At 43.5% G+C, this 27,388-nt stretch overlaps 2 protein-coding genes across 5 annotated transcripts in view; both read left to right on the top strand.

Annotated features, from left to right (window-relative positions):
• The window catches only part of TM9SF3 (transmembrane 9 superfamily member 3), a 39,017-nt gene extending 26,094 nt beyond the window's left edge, over positions 1-12,923 (top strand). Inside the window, exons 10-15 of the mRNA XM_015866646.3 lie at positions 2,324-2,463; positions 4,022-4,090; positions 4,182-4,328; positions 4,739-4,822; positions 4,926-5,002; positions 9,925-12,923. Coding sequence (XP_015722132.3) covers positions 2,324-2,463; positions 4,022-4,090; positions 4,182-4,328; positions 4,739-4,822; positions 4,926-5,002; positions 9,925-9,992 — 585 coding nt within the window. The 3' untranslated portion in view covers positions 9,993-12,923. The remainder of the gene's footprint in view (positions 1-2,323; positions 2,464-4,021; positions 4,091-4,181; positions 4,329-4,738; positions 4,823-4,925; positions 5,003-9,924) is intronic.
• Positions 12,924-17,116: 4,193 nt separating this feature from the next.
• The window catches only part of TLL2 (tolloid like 2), a 77,903-nt gene continuing 67,631 nt past the window's right edge, over positions 17,117-27,388 (top strand). For 2 of the 4 annotated variants that reach the window (XM_085554410.1, XM_015866854.3), the window contains exon 1: positions 17,119-17,356. In XM_085554410.1, coding sequence (XP_085410536.1) covers positions 17,227-17,356 — 130 coding nt within the window. In that variant the 5' untranslated portion in view covers positions 17,119-17,226. Of the gene's footprint in view, positions 17,357-27,388 lie in introns of all 4 variants that reach the window. The other 2 variants (XM_085554412.1, XM_085554411.1) reach the window with 2 other exon arrangements.

Genomic DNA, 27,388 nt, shown 5'->3' with positions numbered 1-27,388 from the left:
TTCAAATAAGGAGAAGCAAATTCTGTGCCTTCAGTCAAGGGCAGTAAATATTCTTTCCCCCTTAAAACAAACAAAGAAAATGTGTGGTGTAGAAACAACACAAGCTTGGTGACGTTGATGGGTTCTCCTGTGACAGCTACAATCTCTGTACTAAATCACATACTCAGGTGTGAAGAAGATATGTAACAAAAGTGCAGTAGCTGAAATAAGTATGTTATAATGCAATGCCTTGTTAGAAAAACTCGTGTAATTCACTTGCATTTATTTGAATTTTGGAGAGAGTGTGTTTTTTTTCTTTTCAGCTTTAGTAGATTTACTGTTCACGTAATTGTGTTTCTGAAGTGATGGTGAACAAGGCTGAATGAGTCTCTTAAAAGACTCATTAAGATGTAATTCTTGCATCTCTACCTGTTGCACAACTACTGTTATTGCTTCGTACTAAAATTGCTGGTCCCTCTGGAGCTTCTGTGGGAAAGCAGGGCAACCTCCATTGATCCTGGCTTCATTCCCTCTTACTGTTCGTGATGAGATGGAGGCCAGTAAGGGCCGGAGCTGCTTTTACTATTATAATCTATTGTAATTTCATTGTTTGAAACCTTCAAGGCAGAAATCCTTCCCTCTAAACTGTCTTTTTCTTTCTTTTCTTTTTTTTTTTTTTCTTTTTTTCCATTCAAGAACTGGTTTACCCCCAGACAGACTGTTTCAGGTTTGGTTTTAAATGCTCTGGGTTTAGGAATTGCCTAGCCTGTATTGTAACTACCATGGTAATTTGTAGCAATAGGCAGTACGTGTTCCTTTTGGGAGAAGGCAATGTTTTAACCTCAGATCTGAAATAAATAGGATGTCAGAGGCTAAAAAAACCTAGTTATTTCTGGTCATTTGTCATTTCCAAAGAATGTCAAGAATGAAGAAAGTAATTTTCAGCTAGCATCAGTCTATGCAGGTAGGCTACCTTGAGGTCAGGCAGTGAAGTGAAAGCAAGGGAGAAGGTGCTATTGAGATCAGTGGTGTGTGCTGATTGTAAACAACACCGGTTTTGCTGATCAGCCTTCTGAACAGCAGGTTGCTGTCACCAGAGCACTGTTGTTTGAGGTGACTGAATATTCACATCTTTATCAGCTAGTGCAGCATGTCAGAGGCAGGTGGAAGCAGGAGACATTGCTAAGCCTGCACTCTGATCTCCCCTTGCTCATTTCGTTTGCCTGCCCTTGTGCTGCAACATTATCTCAGGTAATTTTTAGAATTCTTAGTGGCTCCAGGAAAAAAAAAAGCGCTCTAAATCCAGGTGTTCTCAGAACATAGTATAGCATTAAGACAAGTGGTGCGTTGTACTACTCATTGGATTTCAGCAAAGATTCTGGCTTCTCAGTCTGAAATCTGTTCATTTTTCAACCAAATAGAACGGAATATATTACAACATTGTTGGTCTTGTTTTGGCTGATATGATAACAAAGCCACAAGCACTCAGATTTTCTGATGGATGCCAATTACAGATGTACTGAGAACAGGTTGGCAGTACTTATTGAAGCCATTATTTAAGGGGAACATTGGTCTGTCTTAGTTTGTTTTATGCAGATAATCATTTCTAGATTTCAGACTTATCAGTGGGCCTGTCTCCCAAAAAACACAACAGCCATGCCCGGCAGCAACAAGTTGGGCCTGTTCCTTGCTCACATTATCTGAAGCCGTTCAGCTCTGTGGTTGTATCACTAGAGTGCGAAGATGTTGGATGCCTTTCTTCATCTCTTGAGTTCACCAGCTCAGTGGGCAGACCTTGGTTCATTCTCTGAGGCTGTATTCCTTCCATGCAGATTTTCTGTGGTAGATGGAAAATCACAAGCTTACACCTTTTTTTCCAAGTGAGACTGAAATTTGCAATTCTCGTTTAGGTTTCATGTGGAGATTGGATTTAAGTTCTTGTACCCAACAGTGTTTGTTGTATATTTGTATGCAACTGCCCAACTGCTAGGTAGGCTGACTGCCAGGGATAGCTGCAAAAAGTTAAGAGAAGCTGACGAGGCTCACTGTGACGAAACACGATTGAGGTTTCAGTTTAATTCTGTTGTGCTTATTATAATGTTTAGAGGAAAACAACAAAATAAAGAACCTGCAGTAATTCTATAGTTGATGTAAGAAAATATCCTTAGCACTTTTAAGTAATATCAATTTTCTCAGGGAATAAATACTTCATTTGGTGAAGTAGTTGTATATTAACTAATGCTTCATAACCAAGAGTATGATTCTGTAGCAATAACTAATACAGACAGACAGGGTAGGTTGATTATCTTCTTTTATCTTTAATGGCTTTGTTTTTCATTTACAGGTGGCAGTGTGCTGCATTTGTTTCTTTGTCATTCTTCCCCTGAACCTTGTTGGTACGATTCTTGGCCGGAATCTGTCAGGACAGCCCAATTTTCCATGTCGTGTCAATGCAGTGCCTCGTCCCATACCAGAAAAAAAATGGTAAGAAAAAAACCCCATACATGTGAGCTAAATGCCTTGGCTTCAGTACAGTTCAAGTGACTTATTGGGCATGATCGCTGCAGCCTTCTAAAGTAACTTTTTAGTTAATGTCTGGAAGAGTAACTTCACTAAAATTTCATAAGTATGACTTTTTCCTTTTGAATACAGACACCAAGCACTGTTAATGGGTAATAGATGGAGCAGATTTTACACATGTAGCAGATTTTACAGTCCTGGATCACTGATTTACATTTGGCCTGAAATGCTCTCCAGTCTCTTACGTAAAAAGGAAGGTTCCAACCTATTTCTGTTATGGATATCTTGAAACTGAACCTGTTTTCTTTAGTTAATGCCTCTTACAGGTTTAGGATTCGGTGTGCCTTGGGGGCAGAACTGTTGTGTTTAATGGTCTTCATGTTCAAGTTGAGACATTTGCAGGGTAAAGGTGGGGAAATGCTTGTTGTGTTCCTCTGTATTTCTTTTGGTGGTACAGAGCCCAAAATATTCCAAAGTACATTGTTTGAATTATGAATAAGCCTGAATTATTTTTGAAGGGCTTGTAAAGGAGTGCCTGGTCTCAAAAAGTAAACTTGTGGTTGGTTTTTGTTTTTGCAAATTTTGAATGCAGCCACTTTATAATTTAACATAGAGATTGAAGCAGCAAGCTGTGGAAATAAAAAATATTCTCAGGGGATTTTCTTAATAGATTTTTCTTGCTTTCCCTGTTCAGAAGAACACAGTGTGAAGTGGGCACTGAAACGTGTACGCTCACAGTATCCAGGAAGCGCAGCGCTCTTTATCTCTTGTTAGTAGTGGATTGTGCAGCTCCAGCTCAAATGCTAGGATGTGATTTATACTGTGGTCAGTGTCCTGGTAGATTTTGCAGGATAGGATGATGTGACAAAGAAAAAAGATGCTTTCCGTAAATATAACATAATTGCGTGGTGTCAGTTTGGACAGTTCTCCCTATAAATAATAAAATGAGCTCTAAATTAAATTGTTGTTTGGAAACACTGCAAGTACTGGACAGATCACCTTTAGTAGGTGACAGGCTCATCTGCAGGTAGGTAAGTGTTAATTCTTGGCTGTATGTTTGTGACTTGATATAGCATTAAAATGAACACTGGTTCTTAATCATACAATGATGACCCTGTGGAATTTTCACTCTGGTATTTGCAGTATCTGTTGTCAGCAACAACACTGAGTTTTAATGACTTCATTCGAGGCTGGTGGACATTCTGGGATTTGATTGCTTAGACCCTTTCCTGACAAAAGAAATTCTTTCTGTAGCTGTTAAAGCTGCTTAGATGCATGCCTCTATGCTTGTAGATTGGTGTGAGTTTTATGTTTGTTTCATGTTTCCCCAAGAATGACTCCTCATTCTACCCATATACAGCATCCTTGGGGGTACCTTCTTTCTAATATACTGGTATGAGATGTATTCTTGTTAGCATGCCTTTAAATAATTTTCTGGGCTTTATAAAGTACCTGGATATATGCTGTAACATATTTTTCAGTATATTATTATTGTCCCTAAACTAGTCTTAATATCTTTCAGGTTCATGGAACCAGCTGTTATTGTTTGCCTAGGTGGAATCCTCCCTTTTGGATCAATTTTTATTGAAATGTGAGTTTGACAGCTATTTGCTCTTTTGATTAAAAGCAGTAATTTCAATCGAATTGCAATACTATCTGCGTATTTTGTTTACTCTCTGCAGGTATTTCATTTTTACTTCATTCTGGGCTTACAAGATCTACTATGTTTATGGCTTTATGATGTTGGTTCTGGTTATCCTCTGCATTGTGACAGTTTGTGTGACTATCGTTTGTACATATTTCCTGCTAAACGCAGAGGATTACAGGTGGTAAGTATTCTGGTGTTTGCATAGTTGACCAGACTATGCCTAGTTTTATATAATCAAGATTCTTGACAGGTCTTTTCGAAGTATCCCATGTCCAGATTTTATCTGTAGGGAGTAAAAGCGAGTTCTTGGATCCTTTCTACAGAGGAGCTTTCTTGGTGAGCATGCATCTGTGCATGTATGTGTATATGCATTAAAAAATACGTTGAGATACAAAGACATATAAAGAAGGTTCGTCATTTGATATCAGTGGCTGATCTTGGTCTTGCAATAGCAGCTTTTGTCATGTGTAGCAAACATAGATTTTGATAAGTAAGTCTGTAGAACCAGGATGCTTTATTTTTAGCACATTGTGCATCTTCTTGGGAAGCATTTTCAGCAGATGTGTGATGATTGTGTGTCTTTACTTTCAGGCAATGGACAAGCTTTCTTTCTGCCGCATCAACTGCGATATATGTTTACATGTACTCCTTTTACTACTACTTTTTCAAGACAAAGTAGGTGACAGTTTTCCTACTTGAATATCAGATTGACAAAGAAGTTTATTAGGAAAGACAAGGATAAATACCTACCATGAATTTGTATTTTTTTCTTTTTCAGGATGTATGGCTTGTTTCAAACATCATTTTACTTTGGTTATATGGCAGTATTTAGCACAGCTTTGGGAATAATGTGTGGTAAGTTTCGAATATATTGAAAAATTCTGATTGAAAATTTTCAGGCTATTCTGTTTCTCACTTCAGCTCTGTGTTTTTGGTGCAGGAATATGTATGAATATTTAAGGAAGGGTATTTATATATTGTGGAGTGAATTTCAGCTCCTCTGCAAAGTTGAAAGACTCAATATTGGGCCATAATGCAGGAATAGGCTGTTTGTAGTGCAGTCTAACTTCAAAGTAAATTCCACATTCATTTGAGTCCATGTTAATATTTTGTTTTAAAGTTCTTAGTGTTGCCCTTTGCCAAGCAACTAGGTACACGCACTGAAGCACCATGGGTATTGCAGTACTGACACTACCTTCTGTATCCTGTGCCGTATTTGTGTGTGGGTGACAGTTCAGAAAGGACTGGTACATCAGGGTAGCATTTATAAAATAAGTATTGGCATATTCAGAGATGAAGGAGAATGCAGAGCGCTCCTGTGTTCAGCAGGATTCCATCCCTTTTTATGATACCTGTTTTAACAGGTGCTTAGTGAAAAGTAGTGAGGTCATGGAAGTTATCCAGTGAAGCCACATGTACTTACGTATCTGATAGTTTTATTTTTATCCTTTGATTGCTTGTCTGTTGTTTTATTTTGTTTTTGTTTATGTTTTTTTTTCCCAGAAAGAAAGTGCTTCTTGGTTCTTTTATGTATTATGTATGATCCTTATTTAATACTTTCCTTCATAGCAGTGAATGAATAACCCTCTAGACTCTAGTGGAAGTCTTCTCTGAGTTAGATATTTGGGACCCATGGTGTCTTACTGGAGTTGAGTTTACTTTCTGTAAAGTGTGCTGATATCTTGAGGATAATTTCACAATGTTATTTAAAAAGAGGAGCATCATCCCTTAACCTCTTTCCTCTCATGAAATCTAATCTTGCCTCATTGGGTTCTTGGCACATTACAAGACTTCCCTGCTGTTCTGGTAGTCTCGCAGCCATTTTTTTTTTCTTTAATAGGTTTATACTTTTCAGCTCTAATCTTTTCTTTATAAAGTGCTCAGGCTGGTATTGATTAAAATGTCTGTGATGCAGAAGCTGAGCTTGCCCACCAGTTCCTGTAATTAAAATGTTTTTTAAAACATGGAAGAGTTGGGTTGTCAGATGCTTTCCCGTCATGGTAGTACTGTACTTGGTGGAATATTAGGACACAGTCTAAGTTTTTTTAGAATCAGGAAGTACTTCTGTTATGTTTCATTTCTACACCTCTATTGAGATTATTTTTTTCTATCTTTTTTAACTGTGTTGGAAGAGAAGCTGTGAGATTCCTTTTTACTGAGAACTCATATTTTCAGTATGGGTGGGGAAAAGTCCCCTGTCAAAAAGCATTTGTCCCAGAAGCTAGCACAATTCTCTGCTGACTGTACATCTCTTGTGCAATGTTTATAGAGCTGTGGTTTGCATCCTTATATAAATGGGCATGTTCGGTATCACATTTGGCTATAAGATGAACTAGTTCAGACCAAGGCAGCCACAGTGTAAGTATGCAGGCTAGTATCATCCAACTCTTTTCTTAAGTGCTGCTGATAATGCTTAGTGAACTCATATCCCATGTGTAGTGGCATACTTTGATCCACTGAGTCTTTTGCCCTCTGCAAAACATCTGGAAGTTCTGGAACTGGTCTGCGGGGAGCCCATGAGAACTTCCAAATCTGTGGAGCTTCTTGTGCTTCCCTCTTACTGCCAGATAATGAAACCAATTCCCCGACTCAGCTGTATTAGTTTCAGCTGGAATGGAATTGTTTTCTTCAGAGTGTCTGATATGATCCTATGTTTTGCTTCTAGGAGAAAAGAGATGTTGACAGTACATTAGTGTTCATAGTTGCTGCTAAGCAGTGTTGTACCAAGCTAGTGCCATTTGCAACTGAGGGCCCCAGGAGCTGGGAGGGAACGAAATTAAGACAGCTGACTGGCTGAAGGGATATTCCGTACCATGTGGGATGTTGCATCATGTGAGAGTTTTGAAGGGAGCTGTGAGTTTATCTCGCCCTGTTCTCACTGAGGAGCTAGCTGGGCATCGGCTGAGCGGTGATGAGCAATTGCTTGTGCATTACTTGTTATATACGTTCATTATATAAACATATGTATAGCCATTACTATTTTGCTTTATCTTTTCTCTGTCTTAGTGAATAGTTTTATCTCAACCCATGAACTTTGTTGTTTCTGATTCTCTCCCTCATCCCACTGGGAAAGGAAGGAGCAAGCGAACAACTGTGTGGCACTCAACCACCTGCCGGGTTAAACTACAGCAGTCGTTTTTGTGCCCAACATGGGGCCCAGAGGGATGAGAGAACAGCAGATCTGATCGGAGTGTGTTAACACAGGGTCTTGTGGTAGTTTCATAATCGCTAGGCATGTTATTAATTTTTTTCTCTATTTATGGAGCTCTTTAAGAGTCTTCTCATGGAGCTGTACTGAATAGCATCTTGCTTACTGTTTATTGTCCCTGCCCTGTTGTTTGTTAGATTAAGGTTTATATTTTGCTATGCTGTGTTGCCTTGTCTTATAATAAAATTGGCAGCCAGGAAACTTATGTTTTATGTACATGTGACATTGCAGTCATCTCTGGGCTTTGGGGACCACACTGTTGATGCTGTAGTAATTACCCTCTTTGCTCTGCCTCTTTAAGGAACCAGGCTGCATAGAAGACAGGGGAGGGAAAATTGAGAGAGCCTTTCCAGCAGTCCATCAGCCTCCCTTTCTCTTTCATTTTTCTTTCTCTCTATCTTAATAAATAGTTTTATCTCAAAAAGAAAAGGCAGTACAGAAAGCCTTTTGTAGTACCACGCTTTGGCATTCACATAAATACTGTATGTATAACTGTATGTCTTTCTAACAAACTTACACATTCAGAAAGGCACAGCTATAGTAAGCCCTAATTGACTTCAAGTAATAGATGGGAATTAATGTTTGATTGCTTTTCCTGGCTATTTGGATTCTTTTAAGTTCTGTTTATTTAAAGCCTGTTCTACTGAAATATGCTTACAGTTTATTCCTGCCAGATCTGTGTAGGCCAGAACCAAGTTAGGCACATTATCTGGTGATAAAAAAGTAAATAAATAAAGGAACTGGGGTTTTTGTTGTTTTGTTTTGTTTTAATTTAAATGAACTAACTGTCCTGCATTTTTCTCAGGACAGCATTCTTTAATTGTTTGTCTTAATTGTCTGGCATTCCTTGTCCACTCCCCCAACTTCTATTCACTGCCTGTGAAGTAGCTTTTAGATTCAACCCCTGAACTTGGGCATGGCCATTAGTGATACCTCACTGCTGTGGTTCAGAGTGAGTTGTGACTTCCTTATGGAGTGGAGAGCTGTAGTCTTGTGTTACTGCTGTTCTCTCCTCCTCCTCCTCACTTCTATTGTATCTGCATATTCTGTAGATCCCAAATGAAGCAGAATTAGTTGTTTGTTCTCCCAAATATCTTGTGGCATCTGGCATCGCATCACTAGAGAGGCTCTCAAACAAGTTCTGGAATGTGTCTGAGTTTAGGAACTGGACTGGGCATTGGATTTGCTGGCGGTGCCTGCTTTAAAAGGCAAAACATGATGAATCTTAGGAGTTCAGTACCCTTGTTTTGTCCATTTGCTTTTTGAGACAGAAGATTAGTGTCGTTGACAGGCTACAGAAAAGTCTACTTGTGCTCCTATTTAATTCCGAGCTTTTGACATGTCTGCACATCACTGCCAGGCCTCCTCAGTGCATTTAATGCTTGTGAGCAGCAGCCTGACCTTGTGTGTACTGTATTCGTTTTAATGCTTCTCTACTTTGTCCAGGCTTGTAATACAAGTACTTAATTTGCTGACCAGTGGAGTGATTGCCACTATATTTGCCCTGCTTTAAATGCCATGCAGCAGCACAAGCTGCCTTTGCAGGCTCTGTATTATTCCAGCTGTTATAGAAATGGTGCATCAGGTTTGCCTTATTCAGGTTTCTTGATTTCATGTGAACGTCGGGCTTTTAGAATTTGAAAACCAGAGTTTTGAGCAAGTTTAGTGGCTGGATTCACTGATTATCTGAGCAGTCCCCAAAATTTAAAGAACTGTCATTGTTCAGAATCAATCTGTGGTCCACAACAGTAGCTGAAGCACTGTGTTATCCACTGCAGATATTGTAGGACAGCGGTGTTTACTCAGCCTGGCAAACTTGGTTTTGAGTTTTACCAGTAGGTTCCTGAATCTCTTTCTGAGAAAAGGTCTCAGTCTCGTGTATTTCTTCATGTTTCTAAGCGTGCTTAGCCTTGCAGTATTTTGGGTATGGCATGAACTGTTATCTCTGCTTAAAAAAACAACAACAAAATCAGTGACCTGTTCTTTTACTACTGCTGTGACAGTGCGTAATCTGCTCATGACTCTTACTAATTTGAAAACCACAGGTTGCAATTTCCTTTAACTACTAACTGCTACTAGTTTAATCTCTTTGCACAGACCTCCTTGGTGTTTAGGACTCCTGGGATGGGGATCTATTATTATTTGTGCCTTGTGGGAAGAAAAAAGCCATCTGCCAATAAAACATTCATCCAGAAGGCATGCAACTTATAATAAAAACCTGCCCTCCCATCTACCTTCCCTGCAGAGTGGGTGATTGTATGTTTTTTACCCTCTGTTCGGAAAAAGGGACCGGGTTATTGGCAGCAGTAGGGGGGCTACTATATTTATCGAGGCCAAGTGAGCGTGGCCCCTTGGTAAGATGGCTTAATGGATTTAGTTTGGTAGGTGAGGGGAGTTCTCGCCAGATGATTGCTGGGAGCGTGGATAATTGGAGAGAATGTTTGAGAACAACTATCTCAGATAAATAATTTTGTGTGCAGAGAGCGTGATTCTGTGCCACTCTGTGTGTTTATTTCTAGTTTGTGTTGATCAGCTCTCTAACATTCGGCGTTTTCTGTTTATTTTGCAGGAGCTATTGGTTACATGGGAACAAGTGCCTTTGTCCGAAAAATCTACACTAATGTGAAAATTGATTAAGGAAATAAGAAAATTGAACTATGGATCAGTTCCTGTTTTCAGGGGGATGAACTTGCACAACAAAAAGCGCGAGAAGAGATTTGGGTTTTAACACTGGGCACTATATGGGTCTCCATTTTGTGGATGGCTTAAAGTAACATCTATTTCATTGATCCTAGGTTCTTAATGACTGCTTTCTCCAACTGTTCACAGCAAATGCTTGGATTATATGCAGTAGGCATTACTACAGTACGTGGCTAACCTTCCCAAAAAACAAACAAACAAAAAAAAGGCCCCAGCGCATTTAAGATGAATAGACTAGCTCTCTTCAGTGAAGAGGACAAACGGTTTATTTAAAGCATTTGTTCCATTCAATAAAAAGGGGGAAGCTTGGCTGCTAAAACTGCTTGATGAGTAGTCTTCCTGGTACTTAACATTTCTAACTTATGTAAAAATGCCGTTCCAGAAAGATTACTTCTCTGATTTTTACTGCCATTGCCAGGATAGGAGGTATGTTTTATATTTTGAATCCAGGTGCTTTTTGGTTTATTTGCGTTACCAACTATACCCTACATTCGTTTAAAAGTAATTTAAAAATATATTAAAAATAAAACCAAACCCACATGCATGTAATATATCAGCTCTCATTCTAGTTGGACCAACTTCCCTTTATTTATCTTTAAAGTAATATCCAGTTATATCTTAAATCCATCCAAAGAAAATAGAGTTTGAAGACGGATGCGTTCTCTGCAATGCAGTTTACTGTACAGTTAGAAAGCAAAATGTTAAATGAAGAGGATTGTTTGTTTTTTAATGAACACTTTGAGGTCTAGATTAAAACAAAACCAACATTTTAACTGAATGTCTAAAGTGATTCTCCTTTGTTTTTTTTTTTTTGTTTTTTTTTCCAAGTTATTCTTGCTTTTTTGGGGGGGGCTTTGAATGAAGATTTTCCTTTAGACATTATACAAGGGGTAATAAGTGTATATAACATTAAATAATGTAACTTAGGTGTAGATCCCAAATGTATTTGGATGTACAGATTTACTACGGAGTACTTTTCTGATGATTCGGTGTAAAAAACTGTGTGAATTTGGGTGGCTTTTTACATCTTGCCTTGCCATTGCATGAAAAGTTGGGTTTTCTTCACAATGTGTGTATGTCATGCCTTTCTGTTCTTTCCTTTCTCAAGCTCTTACAGGAATTAAATTTGTAATTTAGAACATTTTAATTTTTGTTAATCCTATCTGGACACTTGTGTAACATCCGAAGCGCAGCTGCTTGACGGTGTTCAGAAAACTAAAATAAACTTTTCAGACAAAAATGTTCTGATTGTGAAAATAGATGAGCTTACAGCTGAAGATGTTTGAAAAGGCAACGGATGCCTGTTTCTGTATATGACATCAGTCTGTTTTTCGAGTATCAAAACTCCACACGTTGAATTCAGAATTTCCTTAAAACTGTGTTGTACGATGCAGCTCCACGGTGGCTGATCAGCATCATAGAATTCATTTAGGCTGAGCTGTTTGTGGAGGAATCTGTTCTGTGCTGGAGGTGGTGTACTGAGGAAAAATGGGGTGAGCACGGGCTAAAATGAATGGGCGAATAAAGGTTGAATCTTTCTAAGATGGCTGTTAATTATGCACTGTATTTAGCTAGAAAGATCCTGAGTGTGTTTGTGACAGATTTAAGACATGTTCAGTGTGATGCTTATTGGTTTTTGATTTTCTGGGAGGGCCAGGAGGGCATCTGCTACACCAGGATGTTTTTATTATTGTGACTGTCTGAAGTAGAGCATCTACCATGGAGGATGTGACTTCTTTAATTTACAGGATGAGCAAAGTATTTGTATTGATCAATACTTCATTGTCTCTATGTAAGAAGTACAGGTGATGCAGTAGCCACAATGAGAAACATCCCTGTTTCTGCAGAGGTGGGCTGGGGGGGGACTGAACTTAAAGGTAGTACTAAGAAGCAATGCATCTGGTTGTGTGTGGCTTCTGTAACACATCTGAGCTCTCAGCTCTGATTCTGTGGGCCAATTTTAACCAATCTGTCAGAAAATCATTAGGTTTTGCTTTAAGTGAATGGGTGGTGTCTGCAGTTGAGCACCAGCATTTAACAGAGACGGTTTTTGTTGTTTCTTTATTAAAGTATTGGCTGATTTTGAGCCGGACTCATAAACTGGGTCAGCAATTAGTTTTCCTTTGTTCAGAAACATGGAGTCTTAAAGCAGAGAATGGGTTTTGTGCAAGCTCTTGCTCATGTGAGAAGCCCTTTTTTTCATCCATGGTCTAAATCTGAAGTGAGAAGCCATTATCTGTACGCAATAAATACACACAAAGTACTCCTCTGAGATGCAAGTTTAAAGGGAATATTTTTGATAATGGGTCTGTTTTTCTATTTAGAGCACTGCTATGTCATTAGTCTATCAGAAATGTCACCAGACCGTTTGTGAATTTCATTTAATCACTTTTTAATGCCACAGAATGGTGGGCTGCCTACTTGCTTTCTCTATCCTTTGACATTATTAGCTTTTGCATATCTAGGTAAGATTGTATAGCTTTTAAAGCGACATTGAAAAGATACGTACTGCTCAGGCGCTGCTTTTGTTTCTGCAAGCACGTTCCTTTGGAGAAGTGCTGTGTTTAAATAATTGACATTCTTATACTTTCACCTTAGTATGTGAATCAGTTGGGGATTTGCTTTCTTTTTCCCCGTTACGTTGGTTTGTGAAGGAGTGCAAAGTGTGACTAGTTCTGAACAGCCTGTCTCTGTGGTTGCTGTTTGGGAGTAAGGCCTTTTATTTGCCCTGCCCTCCCCCCTCCAAAAATGAAAACAAAAAAGTGGCTCTGATGTGAACCATTCTGTTTAGTAGAATTTGGAGGCTCTCTGCTTAGATGATGTAGTCCTTCCTCTTTTATGGAAGAAATAAAGATCTTACAGCCAACACTTCTCTTTTCATTGGTTGTTTCTTAGGAGTTTCTGGTTCTTGAACTGAAGCTGTTTGATGACTCCTCAGCTGACAGAGGCAAAACAAATGGGAGAGTTACATTTTGCTCTGGCTTCTACAGCAACAACATCCAGTTGAGTCTTCCTGACCAAACATATGTAGGCAGCTTCACTGAAAGCAGTAGACCTGAATAACTGACTGCATCAGTAATTGCTGCTGGACTGTCATAGTATCACAGCATCACAGAATGGCCTGGGTTGAAAAGGACCACGATGATCATCTGGTTTCTATCCCCCCTGCTATGTGCAGGTCACCAACCACCAGACCAGGATGCTTAGAGCCACATCCAGCCTGGCCTTGAATGCCTACAGGGATGGGGCATCCACAGCCTCATACTTGTCAGAAAAGGGTAAGCTCAGGAAATAAAAAAAACAAGGTTCCTCTCCAATCTGGATCTAGCGTTACTGGAGAGGTCCCCTTCGGTTAATTTTTAACTGTGGCTCTCAGTTCATTAAAAAGTCAGTTGAAGGTTTAGGACAGAAGGGTAGAGGGGGGCATTTGGACATGGGAGAGAGAATAAAAAGCCGCAGTACCCCACGAGTATTGGGTGGCTTCCTGTAGTTTTGATAAATCCAGGCAGTTTTTGGACAGAATCACTTTAAGGGGCTGAAGCTGAGCTGGGAAAGGGGTAAAATATACATATTTAAAATAGATAAATACTGTATTTGATGGACAAACCTCTAGAGAAGAACTTTCAGTTGCAGTATCTTCTATAGCCCAGATCTGTGTCCATTTCATTTTCACCAGCGTATTTGCCACCATGTGAGGTTTTCCCAATAGATGACATGGATTCTTCTGACATGTCATAGGCTGATGAATGGGGTGGAGAGGCAATGCAGAGCTGTGGCTTGTGGGAAGGTTAATTTCCTTGTAACACAGATCAGTATGTCATATCTGTGGAGGTTCTACTGTGCTAAGGCTTCATTCCTTATGGATAAGAAGCCTAGGGGAGGTTTCTGAACATCCTGACTGAAGCTTTCCTTCAAGAACTTGAGCTTGGAGCATTCTAAAGCTCATCAAGTGTTCCAGGCCTTGTCTGTCCTTACCTGACTTTGCAAGTCTACATGACTCTGGAAAATACAGGCAATTTTAAAGCTGGGAGTTGATATGAAATAAACAGAACCAGACTAAAAGGTTTAGGTAGTATTTCTATCGAGAAAGCTGAGTAAAGTAGAAAAAGCAGAGCGCAATCAGTAGTGCGTTGTGACTTTTCCTTCTGTCTGGCCTGAAGTTGGTAGGTGAACCAGCGAGCGTTACCATTATTATTAAGGAGTTTGCGTTAGAGACCTGACAGCTTTACAGACACCCATTTACCTGCGGGAAACCAAGGCTGTGCTCTCTCAAGTGGTTTGTACAACCAAATGCTGAAGAGGCACAGTTAGATTTCTTAAACACCCGTATTGACTCTGCAGAATGACTTGTATTGGTTTGAATCGCTTGGCTGTCTTGGATTGTGAGATTTTTCCACCCCCTACCCCCCATTTATGTCAGTACCAGAAAGTGATTGAAATCCAACACCCGCCATTGTTTGAACCTGAATGGTAACTCATCTCTTTCATTATATGTGTAGCTAAATAAATAATGGAAGAGGAAACAGTATCCCGGTTTTAGCAGCGTGAAGGGCAGCGTGGAAGGTGAACCTGAAGTATCTCGTGCTTAATGAGGTGGAGGATCTGCGTGCTCTGTACCATCACTGTGTGTGTGGTTTGGATGAAGATGTGACTGCAGGTAAATCCACTTGCATTGATGTGACTGGGAGCCTTCTCCATGGCATCTCTCCCTGAACTGCTGTGTATGTTTTTTCTTTGAATTTTGGCAGATTCCATCATTCTTAATGCAGTGTGCGCTATCAAGCTCTGCAAAGGATGCCTGGTTGTGAGCAGGGAAATGCAACTATCCTGTCTTTTGTCCCAGACGGGACTGGAAGGCATTTTCTAACCATCAGTTACTTGTAGCTTCCTTGAAGAAACATCACTGCTAGTGTCTGCTTTAGGCAGCACTGTAACATTAATGCTTAACTACTGATCCATGTGGGAAGGGCTATGACTGCAGTGTGCATCTTTCAGGGCAGATCTCAGAGCCCCTGGAAGGTGTGTAAGCAGACATGCCAGCACCTTTATAGATCACTCCTGGGCACTGAATCCCCTAAGCAGAAGTGAGATGTTCGCTGGGTGGCAATGCAGTAAACTTGGAAAAGGGCAGCCTCTGAAGTGGGTTCTGGAAGGAAGGAGGAGTGAGGGTCGGCCATGATCTTCCTGGTACTTTTGTTATCCATTAGGATTTATTGACACTGTGGGCCAAACAAAAAACAAAGGGTGTCCTAGGAGAAGCCAGCTCTAGAATGGGGGTCTGGAGCAATGGACTGGTGGATAAAAACCTGATGGAGGAAATAGGGTGAAGGCGGACAGGCATTGTGGGATGGGAAGCTGTGGTGATATTAATGGTGATATTAACAAGCCCTGGTAGCATCAGGAAGCAGGGGGAAAGCGATGCCTCTGCAGTGAGGGGCGTTCTGGAAATGCAGAGGAAAGAGAAACGGGGCTGCTATGATTACAGAGAGACCTGCTCCATCTACCCCCGTAGTGATCGTACATCTATGGGGGTAGATGGAGCAGGTCTCTCTGTAAAGAAAAATCTTTACGTGTTCAGGGAGCAAAGGGCAGGAGAGGAAATCTCTGCTCGTAAGGCTGGAGAGAACTGGGGAATGAGCAGTGGGACAGGCAGCAGAGCACCTCAAACACTCGGTGCGGTGTGATGGAGCCGAGTGTAGGCAGGCAGCACGAAGCAGGTCTTGTGGAAAACTAACAAACGTGTGTGTGTGTTTTAGCCTCGGGCCATACTGTGTGCAGAGATATTCCATCAACACTAAGTGGCTCCCACATAGCTTTGCTCATGGATGCTGTTCAAAACAAGCTGTGTGCATTCTTGCTCAGCGAGGCTTGAAAACACAGCGGATTTTGTTTGCATGCATTGGGCAGGGGGGATTCTGAGAGCAAAGGCAAAGAGCGCCTTTGACAGCGATAGATATAGATTGCTTTGTTTCCAGCTATTTCACTGTTGCTGTCATGAGCTGCGCTGCCTATTTGAAACTTTCCCAACTGTGTGAGCAGCTCTGATCAGAAAACAAACAAACAAAACCTTTCACGGGCATTTTTTTGTTCCTTATTTGTGCTGATGAGGCACCTGCCAATGGGAGATGACACGGAATGCTCAGAAGCTTTCACTGCCTTGTGTGCACTGCTTTGACTGCCAGCTGCAACGTGAGAGCTGCTTCGGGAAGGGCTGAGCTGCACTCACGTTAGGGAATGGCTTTCTGGAAAGTATCTCCTGGAGTGGAGGGGTTTCGTTTGGTGGCTAGCAGTGATAAGCTCCCTTTTTAACACTATCAGGAGCTCGTTCTGTGGTTAAAGAACCAACATTGATTTTGTTCCCTCTTTCAGGGCTGTAGGATGTCTGCTTGTGTCCCATCCACATCTCTAACAAAGCTTCCATGTGTAGAACTTGGCCTCCCAAATGTACATTGCCAGCACGAGAGAAGGGACCAACTCCAGCTCCTGCCCTGTGGGAACTGGGAGCTCTCTGAGCTAAGGGCACGTTTCACATCCTTGTGAATTAGATGAGGACATGTACCCATGTGGGCTTTACTCTCCATGCTTGCTCCTGCCCCGTGTGTTTGGTGTTACAGCCCTGTGCTTGTGATGGGCTGGGGGGAGTGAAGGGTCCCGTGGAAGCTGAAGTGATTAAAAGGAAGGTGAGAGGGACAGGTGCTTCTCGTGCCACTCGGTTCTGTCTTCCTCCCGAGGTTCTGCAAATCCAATCGCTGCTTCCTAAGAGATGTTAAGACCCTGATGTGAAAATCCGTGCCGCTGTCCGTGTTGGTGGTACACGGACGCTGGGACGAGGCGCTTCTCCTCGAGTACCCCCAGTTCGAGGAAGGAAGGTACCGGTGCGGCGCCGGCCCGGAGCAACTCTCCGCTGCGGAGGAGGCGTCTGCCGCCCGCTGCACCTCAGCCCCCGGGGCGGGACGGCGATGCGGGCGCGGTGTGGATTGGCTGCCGACGCCCGGAGTGGCGGCGGATCGGGCCAGCCGGGACGGGGGCGGGCGGGCGGTACCCCCCGCGGCGAGAGCGACCCGCGGCGGCGGCGGCGGCCCGGCCGGCAGGGGCGGGCGCGGGGCCGCTGGCGTCGCGCAGTGCCCGCATCCCGGGCAGCCGCGCCGTGCCGCCCCGCAACGCTGCCGCCATGGGCCGCGGGGCCGCCCCGCTCCGCCGCCTGCTGCTGTCGCTTCTACTTCTGCCCGGCGCGGGGCTGGCGGCCGGGGAACCGGAGACGGCGGAGGAGCAGATGGAGTACCGCGACCCCTGCAAAGCCGGTAGGGGGGCGGGAGGGAGGGCCGCAACTCCGCCAGAAGTTTGGCAGCCGGCGGCGGGGCAGGTGCTCGGCCGGCCGCTCTCGGGGCTCACCTGGCAGCCCGCAGCCCGAGCCTCCCGTCCCCGCCGCTCTCCGAAGCCGAGAGCGGACCGGGGGGTAACGGCTCTCGCTGCCTCCGGCCGTGCCCCGCCGCTCCCGTTGTCGGGCTGCCCCGGGCGGCTGCTCCGCTGTCCGCGAGCTGCAGCCCCGCGCGTGCATTTTTTAGTAGAGGATGACGCGTTCGACTCGTGTCCTCCGTCACCCCGCTGTCACCTGCTGCTCCCGAGCGACAGCTTTCCTCCAGCGCTGAGGAAATGCCCGACAGGGCTTCGCATTTTTGTTCCCCGCACGAGAGTTTTCTGTGCATTTTTGCAGCGCGTTGGCTGCTGTTTCAACTTGTCCCGGTGTACGGCTCCCTTCCCCAAGTTCTGCTGTGTGCCCCGAAGAGGCAGCACCGCATCAGCGCTTCTCGGGCTGCTCCCATCCCGCAGCTCGGGCTGTCCTGGCGCTCCCCACTCACGGGGAGGGGACGGAGGATCGGAGCCGGTGAAAGCGGCGCCAGCTCCGGCTTCAGACGTCAGCCAAACCTCCCTGCCCATCTGCCCGTATCAGCTGCTGTCTCCCCTATAGCCAGGCTTCCTGAGCTGGATTGCGTCGGGTTGTTTCTGAGCGTCTGCTGACTCGTCTTAACCGTTCTGATTTCTTCAGGAGCCGCTGTCATCACTTGTATCTCTGTTCGTAGGGAATATCAGCTCAGATTTTCTCTTTGGAAAACTGGCTCGTACTCCTGATGTGGTCGTTATTCCTCTTGGTTCTGGCAATCAGCTGATGTTACGATCTTGTGAATGGCTCGTCTACTAGGAAATCAGCAATCAGTATCTTGTTAATCATGCTCCATTTAAGGATAACTTTGTGCAAAGTGTTGTTTTCTTGGTGATATAGGAGTGACTTTGTTCACGTGCGGTGCTCCTGGTCCCCAAGCTTTTATTCAGTGACAGCTTCCCCTGTTACCAGCCGCCTTCTGACTATTTTCAGCGTGTTTGTGGCTGTCTGCTCACACAGATGAACTCTGTCAATACAACATCTGTCAGCGCTCCTCTCTCTATTCTGTATTGCAGGTTGTTTAGCTGGCCTGGTGTGTAGCTTGTGTTATGAGAGGAGTGTTTTATTCCAAAATTAACTGGAGTCCTCTTTTATCAGCAGACAGTTGCTTGCAGAAAGCATTCCCTTGATCAGTAAGCCATCTGTGATATGATATGTGTATATATTTATTCATTATGAGACCTAGTCCACCCATACATGCTTTTACCAGCATTTTTGTATCTGCCTCTAATTTGGCAATGAATTCATCTCTCTTTGCAGAAAAGCTGGCTTTTAGTGATATGGCTGTGATTCAGACCTGGAGACATGAAGTTTAATTAACTTACCAACATCATTCAGGGAACCTGTGGCAGAAAAAGAGAAAAAACTTCAACCTGTCAATTACCTGCCTTTGCTGCGGGTCCTTTCCTTTTCCTGCAGCTCCCTCATTTCCAGGCTCTCCACCTCTCACTTCTGCTTGTACACAGAGCCTGCACGGAAGCCTCCCCTCATCATCCATCCTCACCTTCTTTTGTGATTGGCATATAAGCCTGGTGTGTATTATTCCTGCCAGTCCACTTCAGTTAGGATCAATTCTCATTTCTCAGTGTCTGTCTCTAGTAATTACTTTTCTAGTGTCTTTCCAACGGAAAAGGAGTGGACGAGACCTCTGGAGGTCACGCAGTGCTCTTCTTGATACGCTGTGCTTTCTGGCTCTCTGAGCCACCTTTTCTCCGTGTGGGCTGTCTCATTCAAAACAGACCTGCAGAGACCTTAGGCTGCAAGATGTTTCTTACCTGCCATGAACCTGCCTATATGCACTGAGCAGATGCAGTTTTTGAAGTCAGCCCCAAACCAAAGCAGGCAGGACTTTTACCACATGGAGCTGTTAGACATCACCCCTCCTCCTCTCCCTGCTGTTCATTCACATGCTTCTTCCTCTTCCAGTAATAGACCTTTAACAGACCTAAGCAGGGGTTCTGTGCTGTAAACATCATCCCAAAGCATTGAAGTCCAGCCAAAGTTGATGAACTGCACCTCTGTAAATGATATGTGGTGAAGACGCCTCTAACAGAGTTGGACCTCTAAGTTGGGCTATATAGGGGCAATTATCTAATAATTATGTAGGAAATCTGTCAAGTTCTGTTTCTGATGTGCTGTAGCATCGACAAGTCTATTTAACTTCCTTGAGCCTGTGTTTCTCTACTAGTTAGACATCATCAAAGTCTGTCTAGAAGTATGACTGGCAAGAGGGCAGTGATTGCAGACCCTGCTGTGAGCAGCTCAGTTGCTATATGCTTTGTGAGAGCAAGGTTTTGGTTGTCTTTAAAGCTGGCTCTGTGAGACTTGTGATGGTATTCTTGCTGTCACTGCAGTTACAGCCTCCTGTGTATAGTATTGTGGCTGCAGAATACATGCAGGCTCCACCCCACTGCAAAGACAGAGGCAGCTCCTCTAATTAAATGATTTCTGAAGCTGTTAAGACGACAGCTCAGTACTTCACTTCTGCAGGCTAATGGCTGTGACCCAAAGGACATGATGGGTTTAGATCTGGCAGGTGAAAGCTTGCCAGTTCCTTACCCTGCAGCTCATGCCCTAAGGGTGAGTGCAGGCTGTTGATGGTTCATCTGCTTGGTCCTCAGTGAAAAAACCTGGCACTAGCTAAGGGTATGATAATCTCTAACAGCAAGGTGAGACACACAGCAGCACAGTGCAGTAATCTGTTAAATCACTGCAACAACTGGTCTATGAGTATAAATGGGTCCAGTCACCAGGACTCAGCTGATGATGATTCCACTGCTGCTTAGTCTCTAGTTCCAGCCATCCTCTATTTCCTTTTCATAATCTATGGCTGCTTTCTTGCCTTTTGGAAGGGTAGGAGATGTCTGACTGAATGGTAAGGGGAGAACTGAGGCAGGGCTGCACAGTTGGTTTGGGTTGCCAGGGGAGATCACAGTGCTGACTCTGCTTGGTGGTTTTTGCTGAGTGTTGTGTCATGTCACTGGAGCTTTTCAAAGGGAATGGTACAAAGGTTCCTCCACAGACAGGCTCTGTCATAGGTAGAAAAATGTCATAAGCCTGACCTGTGCTTAGGATAGATCTGCTGCTCACATAGTATAGCTAACGATGTAGGTTTGTAGAACATCTGAGTTGAATGAGACACACAGGGATTGTCGAGTCCAACCCCTGGCTCCACACAGGGCCACCTAAAATTCAAACTGATGTCTGAGAGCAGTATCCAAATGTTCCTTGAACTCCAGCACTCAGGTCGTGCCCACAGCCCTGTGCAGCCCATTCCATGCCCACCGCCCTCTGGTGCAGAACGGTTCTCTGACCCCCAGCTGCCCCTCCCCTGGCACAGCTCCATGCTGTTCCCTCGGGCCCTGTTGCTGTCACACAGGGCAGAGCTCAGCGCTGCCCCTCTGCTCCCTGTGAAGAGCTATAGGCTGCCATGAGGGCACTTCCCAGTCTCCTCATGGCTGAGCAAACCAAGCCTGGCACAGGATGGCTGCGCAACAGGAAGACAGCAACAGAAAATTGAGTTAATCCCTGCGGATTTTGCAGAGTGTGTGGAGATGTGAGCTCAGAAGGGGAAGAAGGAAGCTGTAGGTGTGAAGGGACTATTGGAGAATACAATAGTAGTCTTATCTCCTGTTTCTTTATCACTTAAAAAGCTGTTGGAAAAGAAATCTGGCAGTCATAGAGCAATTCTTCCTGCCAAACAGTTGCCCTTTCAAGGATGGATGCTGTTTGCCCAGCCGTAGACTAGCGAGCTTTGATCCACCAGATTCTAAACATCCCACAACAGAGGTCTTAAGCCTTGACTGAGTGCTGTTCAGAGTGAACTTCCCACAGGGAGATGCAAATTGTGCTTTGCTTTTGTTCTGTTCCTCCTGGCTCTCCCTCTGTAAAGGCAGTGCCTTTTGTCCTGGAGGCAGTAGTGAATTTCACTTGGGTTGTAGTATAAAACTCAGAAGTCACATGTGGACATTTCTTTGGGAAGCTGAGGAGCTTACTGTGAGGAACTGAAAGCTGGGGGGGAGGGAAGGGGGGATGGTTATCAAATAGGAGAGAGAAGGGGGGAGTGTGAAGTCCAGTTTTCACGAATATTGTTTGTGTTTTGAGTTTCCTCCATCGGAGCACAGATCCGATTCACATAAGCAGGGAAGCTTGGAAGCTCTTTGCAGGCTACCCAATGAATCCAGCCCACTCACCCTGAGAGGGTCTTTTCTATAAAGCTTTGAAGCCCCTGAGCTGGTGTGGAAAGCCTAGGTAAGCTACCATGGAGCTGTAGCGCAGCTATCAGTGTTTGCAGATGAGTCATAGAAGATGATGGTGGGAGATGCTGACTTACCCTGAGGGCAGCCAGTATGATGGCATCAGTACTGGGAGCTGAATATTGATCTACTGAAGCTACGTGAAGCTGTATGAACTTCCAGAAAATAAAGTTTCCTTCCTCCTTTTTTTGACACCTGTACTTAAAAAAGTGCTTTGAGGTAAGAATGTGGGATATAACCCAACCGGTGGGTTCCTCGGTGCTGATAGAATGTTTGCAGACGGAGCAACAAGCTCTCTCAGGCAATCGTTCCCCTTATATTTTTTTCTCCAGTAGGTCATAGCAAGGGTTAAATCCTCAAGGAGGATGTTGACTGAGTCTTTTTGGGTGGTCTGAGAAAGAATGAGAGAACAGACTATTAATTTACCTGCTTTGGGGAGGTGACAGCAATTAAAGGGAAAACAGGTGGGTGAAGACTACTGGGGTCTGTATTTATATGTATTCAGGGTTGTTGCTGTTTGCAGTTGGGGAGGCTGTATTTTACAATGGAGCGGAGCTGCAGTAGAAATTTCTGCCTTAAAGGAAAGGTAAAAGGTGACCTTTGTTATAATCCTAGCCAAGCACAATGGTTACAGTTTGAAGTAAAATTAACCACCAGTCATTTTCTTGATTGAAATTCCCAGGTACAGAATATATTAGTGTGGTGAACTTGAGAGAAAATCTTATGATTGTTGGGCACAGAAACACTTAAAATCAGTTTGGAGTCCTTCTAACATTAAGCTGTCTCCTTGGTGTCCAAAAAACCATGCTTCATCTTTGACACTTCTTAGGATGTGTTGAATCTACTTATCCTGAGTGAGATTTAGCTCTCAGTGCTATACATACAACTCAATATTTAGCAATGGGCAGGACAAGGGATGGGCAAACTTTGTAAGTGGGAGTTGTATTTCCAGAAAGAAAACTGGTGAAGTGGGGAAAAAGTGTTTTGGTTGTCATGGACACTTCTTTGTAAAGAATTTTTAGAGCTTTTATTGAGCTTTATAGCCTTAGTGCAGTTCACAGGTGCGTGCCCTTGACCATAACCTGTGCAGGCTTGATCAGTGAGGATAGCTCATTCCTCAGGTGTTCTGTAGCATGAGATTAGTAAATCAAGGAGCCCCAGCCAAAGGAATTTAGAAAGCTATGCTGCTTATCCTTCAGGCTTCAAAAGCCCATAAAGTAGAGAGTTTGGGTTTAAGGCACGTCCACTTGTATAAATGTATTTTTACCTTCACAGTCCTGCTTGGAGTCTTCATTCTCCTTCTGTCCTAACCTCCTGTGTAGTGTTTATGCCTCTGTGGATGGCTCACCCTAGAGCTAGCTGCATCTTTTCAATAAGCCACTTCTTTCTCACCACTAAAATTGTGCCCGTGGGTGTTTCTCAGGTGAACAGCTGCTGCCCCAGTCTGAATGAGGAGAATCATATAACTACAAATTCCCACTGTAGGCAGTTCAGACTCTCACATTCTTGCTTGGGAAACTGCAGGCACAATGTGCCTATGTGTTAGATTTTTGTGGAGCACTTACTCTAATACATTCATTTTCTTTCCCCCCCCTTCTCTGTGTTGCCTTAGCTGCAGAGACCCACGTACCCTGTTTCCTCCAGTGCTTCACTCTGTTTCCTACAGCTTTATTTCTGGTGTCCTTGTCCTTGTCCTGAAGCTCTCTTAAGTTCCTGCCAGAAGAAGTTGCTCAAATCTTCCTCTCCTGTCTGAGGTGTTCTGAGATGCTTTCTTGCTCAGTCTGTGTGGGGTGCCCTTTCTCTTCTATCCTGTCCCAGCATTAACTCCTGCCATTTTCCCAGCTGTCTGTAGATTCTTATATCCTCAGTAATCTGTGCAGCAGCCCTGTACTCTGTTGTGCGTTTGCCTGCTGTGTTGCACTTATTGAACTGGTTGTGTGGAAAGGGCTGTTTGCTGTAGTATGTGGTTGCTTTACCAATCTCCTTTCCCCCAGGAGACTGGAGGGAAATGATAGGCCTGGCTTCTGTGAATCCGAGTCCAGACCTGTCTGTACCAAATAATGGTGCTGGGACTGGTGAGAACATTGACCTGATGAGGAGCTTGTTTGTTTGCTCTTTTCAGAGACAGGCAACCTTGGAAGAAAGGAGGCGCTTTTGACAGTGAATGGCCTTCTTGTCCCGGATCATGAATATTGCAGATACAAACCTTCAACAAAACTGCTTTCACCTAGTGCTGAAATGTGCTTACACTGCTCAGAAAGGATGGATGATTGATTAGAAACTGTTATTGTTCTGATTCAGATACTTAGGGCTTCTGCTTTTTATCCCCTTTGTTATAGCTGAGATCCCCCAAAATGCTGATCTCAACGGGCACGTATACTTTGATGTTCAGATCCTTGCTAGCGCTTCCTGAGCAGGAAGGTTCCAGTCAATAGAAACTGCTTAAATGTGCAAAGAAGCATTTGATTAAACAACTGTCAATGTCTGATTGCTCCTTCTCAGCCGGTGGTTTGTGTCAGCCTGGCTTGGAATGAAAAGAAACTGTTAATGGTGTGTTGAGAAGGAAATCCACTCTAAACCCAATGGTAAATCACCCTCTGGTTAGACCAATGCAGATTGTCAGAGAGGGGCAGCTGCTGCTGGTTCTTGAATCAGTTCAGCTTTAGACCCAAACAAAAATTCATGATCTCTCAAGGCATTTTGTATTCATGCAAATACCAGCATCCAAGCAAAAAAAGCATCTATTTGCCCTCCCAGTCCACAGATCCCAAATAACTTTGAAATCAAACCATCCCAGTGTTACAAGTTCAAGCAAACTTTGTATTTTGCCTCAGTTTGTTCAGAATTAGTTGTGGAGTAATGCTGGTGCTTTTTTCTACTTATTAAACAGATTGATGCAGTCCTGGACAATACTGAAAATTACCTTTCTCTAGTTCTCATGTCATAGCTGTGAGTGTGGTTGCTCTCCCACACCTCGTTAACACAACTTTGAATTTAGATAGCATTGCCTGCAAAACTAACGCTGCCTAATCAAAGCAGTCTTTTCATTTGCTTTGAAGTTTGCCGAAGTTTGCCAAAGTTTGCTGTTTTGGTTACTATTTTGCATGCTGAATTTCAGGATTTCAGGCCAGACCTGCTGAGGGTTTGTTGCTTTCAGAGAACAAGAATTTGGAGAAGAAAGATTTATGTGCAAAATGTACCCTGCCTTCCACTAGCATTGGCTGGACACAGTGGAGGAGATGATCCCTGCTCTAGCAGCTCATGTCTGCTGTGCAAGGAGAGGACTGCCTGCAGTGGCGTGTGTGTTGGCAGGGAGCTGTGTGTTGAAGGCATTTGTTGGTTGGTTTTGCTTTATATTTCCCCAGGTATAATAATAGATGCAGTAGATTTGCCAAGTCAAAGTGCCCTCTTGCAGAAATGACAGGATCAAGTCTGCTCTGGGGTTGTAATGGAGCTCCCTGAGCATGAAAGGGGGCTTGAACTATGCACAGCTCTGGAACTCTGCACCTGAGGCTGCATCAAATATAGGTAAAAATGAGACTTTGGGGTGCATTGCCCATGACTGTTATAGAAGTTGGGTAAAGCACAAAAAACGAGTCTGCAGAAAAAGTCTGGGTAGCTGCAGGACAAATGAATCTGAGCTTTGCTGGACTCAAGAAACCCCAGACTGAGAAGCAGCAGTTGGTAAATGATGCTGCCAAGCTAAGGAGCCAGTAGGCAACGGGGGAACTTAATATAGTGACCTTGAGATGGCTGGAAATCATGGACCTACATTTCCCTTTCTGAGTATCTAGGGGCTAAGTAGGACTATTCCTTGGGTGGCTGTTATAGTTACCACAAGCTAGATGAGGACAGAGGGGTGATAAAACAGCAAAGTTCTTCTGTTGATTCATGGAGCCTGTTAGTAGGGCTCCAGGCAGTAGAAACTGCAGCTCACAGTTGGATGCACCTTGCTTTGCAGAATCAAGATATTTGATTCTTGAGAGGTCTTTTAGATTTCTGTGGCCACCAGGTCTCGTTCTCTGCCATTGTCCATATAGTTCTGTGTTGGTTTATCTGCTGCCAGTGCATTCTTGACAAGAGAAACGCAGATCTCTTTCACTAGAAGTGAGTTTTAAGAAGCTTTGGCTGCTGGGCCCAGAACTTTCTGGGTTATTTGTACAGTGTGAGTTTGAGTGTGGGTTGTTTCTTGTGGTGCTGTTGCAGTTACTCTGATTAAAGACCTACAGTCCAGTTTGGTTTTTACCTGCTGATGCTACTGACCTGGGAAGGCAGAGACACTCCAGTTCTTGGTGCTTAGCCCCTGGGGCTGCTTTTGCAGTGGAAGAGAAGCCTGTTGTTTGTGGTGATGTTGATATTGGAAGTGTGTTCTGCTCAATGACACTCAGAACTGCAGCTGGCCCTTGTATATTAAGCTGCTGATGTGTTGTGCAGTTGAACGCTGCCTGAATTTAATCTCTAACCTTTGATTGTTCCTGAAAGCATGTTCTAGGGATTGCATTCCCACCCACACTGCTCCTATGACCCTTTCCATTTCCTGGGTGTCTAAGTACAGAACAGAAAAGATTCATTAACCTGGCAAGTAACCTCTTTTTATGGGGGAAGTGATTTTCCGTCACGCTCTGTTAGATCCTATTGATTTCTGTTTTTCCCCTCTTTGGCCTCTTCTGCAATATATTCTCTTCTTTGTCATGCTTCAGTAACAAGGTGATATGTGATATGCTGGTGTTTTGGTGGGTTGTTGTTTTTTTCCCCTTCTTTCTCTGTTTCCTAGGCTGGGATCTCCTAAGGCCATTGCAGAAGTTGCCAAGGCTCTGCCTTTTCTTGGAAAGCTTTGTTGTTAAGGTAAACTGTTGTTTAGTAATGGGATACTGACATCGGAACTAAGACTTCCTGGCTGTCCTCTTTTTTTCTTGACACCAAAGAGCATTTGTCTATCCTTTTGCTCTCCTTTTACATCGTACAGTTATTAATCTCCTGGAAAATGTATAATGTGTTTGCCATGGAGTTTGCAACTGCATATGAAATAGAGACCTTCAAATCATCAGGCACGGCTGCTCTTTTTGTCATAGGCACTTTTGACTGCTGGGTCCTGGTGCTTTTGCTGTGTCTGCGTACATTACAGCAGCATCTCTGATTCCCAAGCTGAATCTTTGCAGTAATTAGATAGAGAAATAGTTTCCCTTCCAAAAATGTACTTGCACTTCTACTAATTTTTTAGCTTTCAAAGTTATAAGAAGCCATACTCTGAAGAAGTGGTTGGCCTTCATGTTGCCTACCCTTACTGCTGTTCAGGTTCAGTGGATCAGAATGAGGACCTCTGAAAAGAAAAATGTGTCGTGGACATAGACTGATCTAGATAACCCTGTGACAGTTCTTCTCTGTGCTCCACATAATGTCGTGATGTGGAATACCAATAGCAAAAGTTACAAAACCATGACTAAATGACACTCACTGTGGCAAGATTTGCCACCCAGGTTGGTCTTAAAAGAAGATGCATGAAGAGTAGTTACTATTAATTTATCAGTCTTTCTCTTGAATAGAAGTCCTCAGTCTGCTGTGTGACTGGTATTTCTGACTTTTACGTGAGAGGCTGACAAGATACAAGTAGCCCATGAAAGAGAACTTCTGTCTTT

The sequence above is a fragment of the Coturnix japonica genome, chromosome 8, assembly GCF_054131305.1.
Source record: "Coturnix japonica strain WE chromosome 8, WE-NBRP24, whole genome shotgun sequence".
Taxonomy (NCBI): domain Eukaryota; kingdom Metazoa; phylum Chordata; class Aves; order Galliformes; family Phasianidae; genus Coturnix; species Coturnix japonica.
Note: the sequence above shows the minus strand (reverse complement) of the source record. Positions and strands in the feature narration are given on the sequence as shown.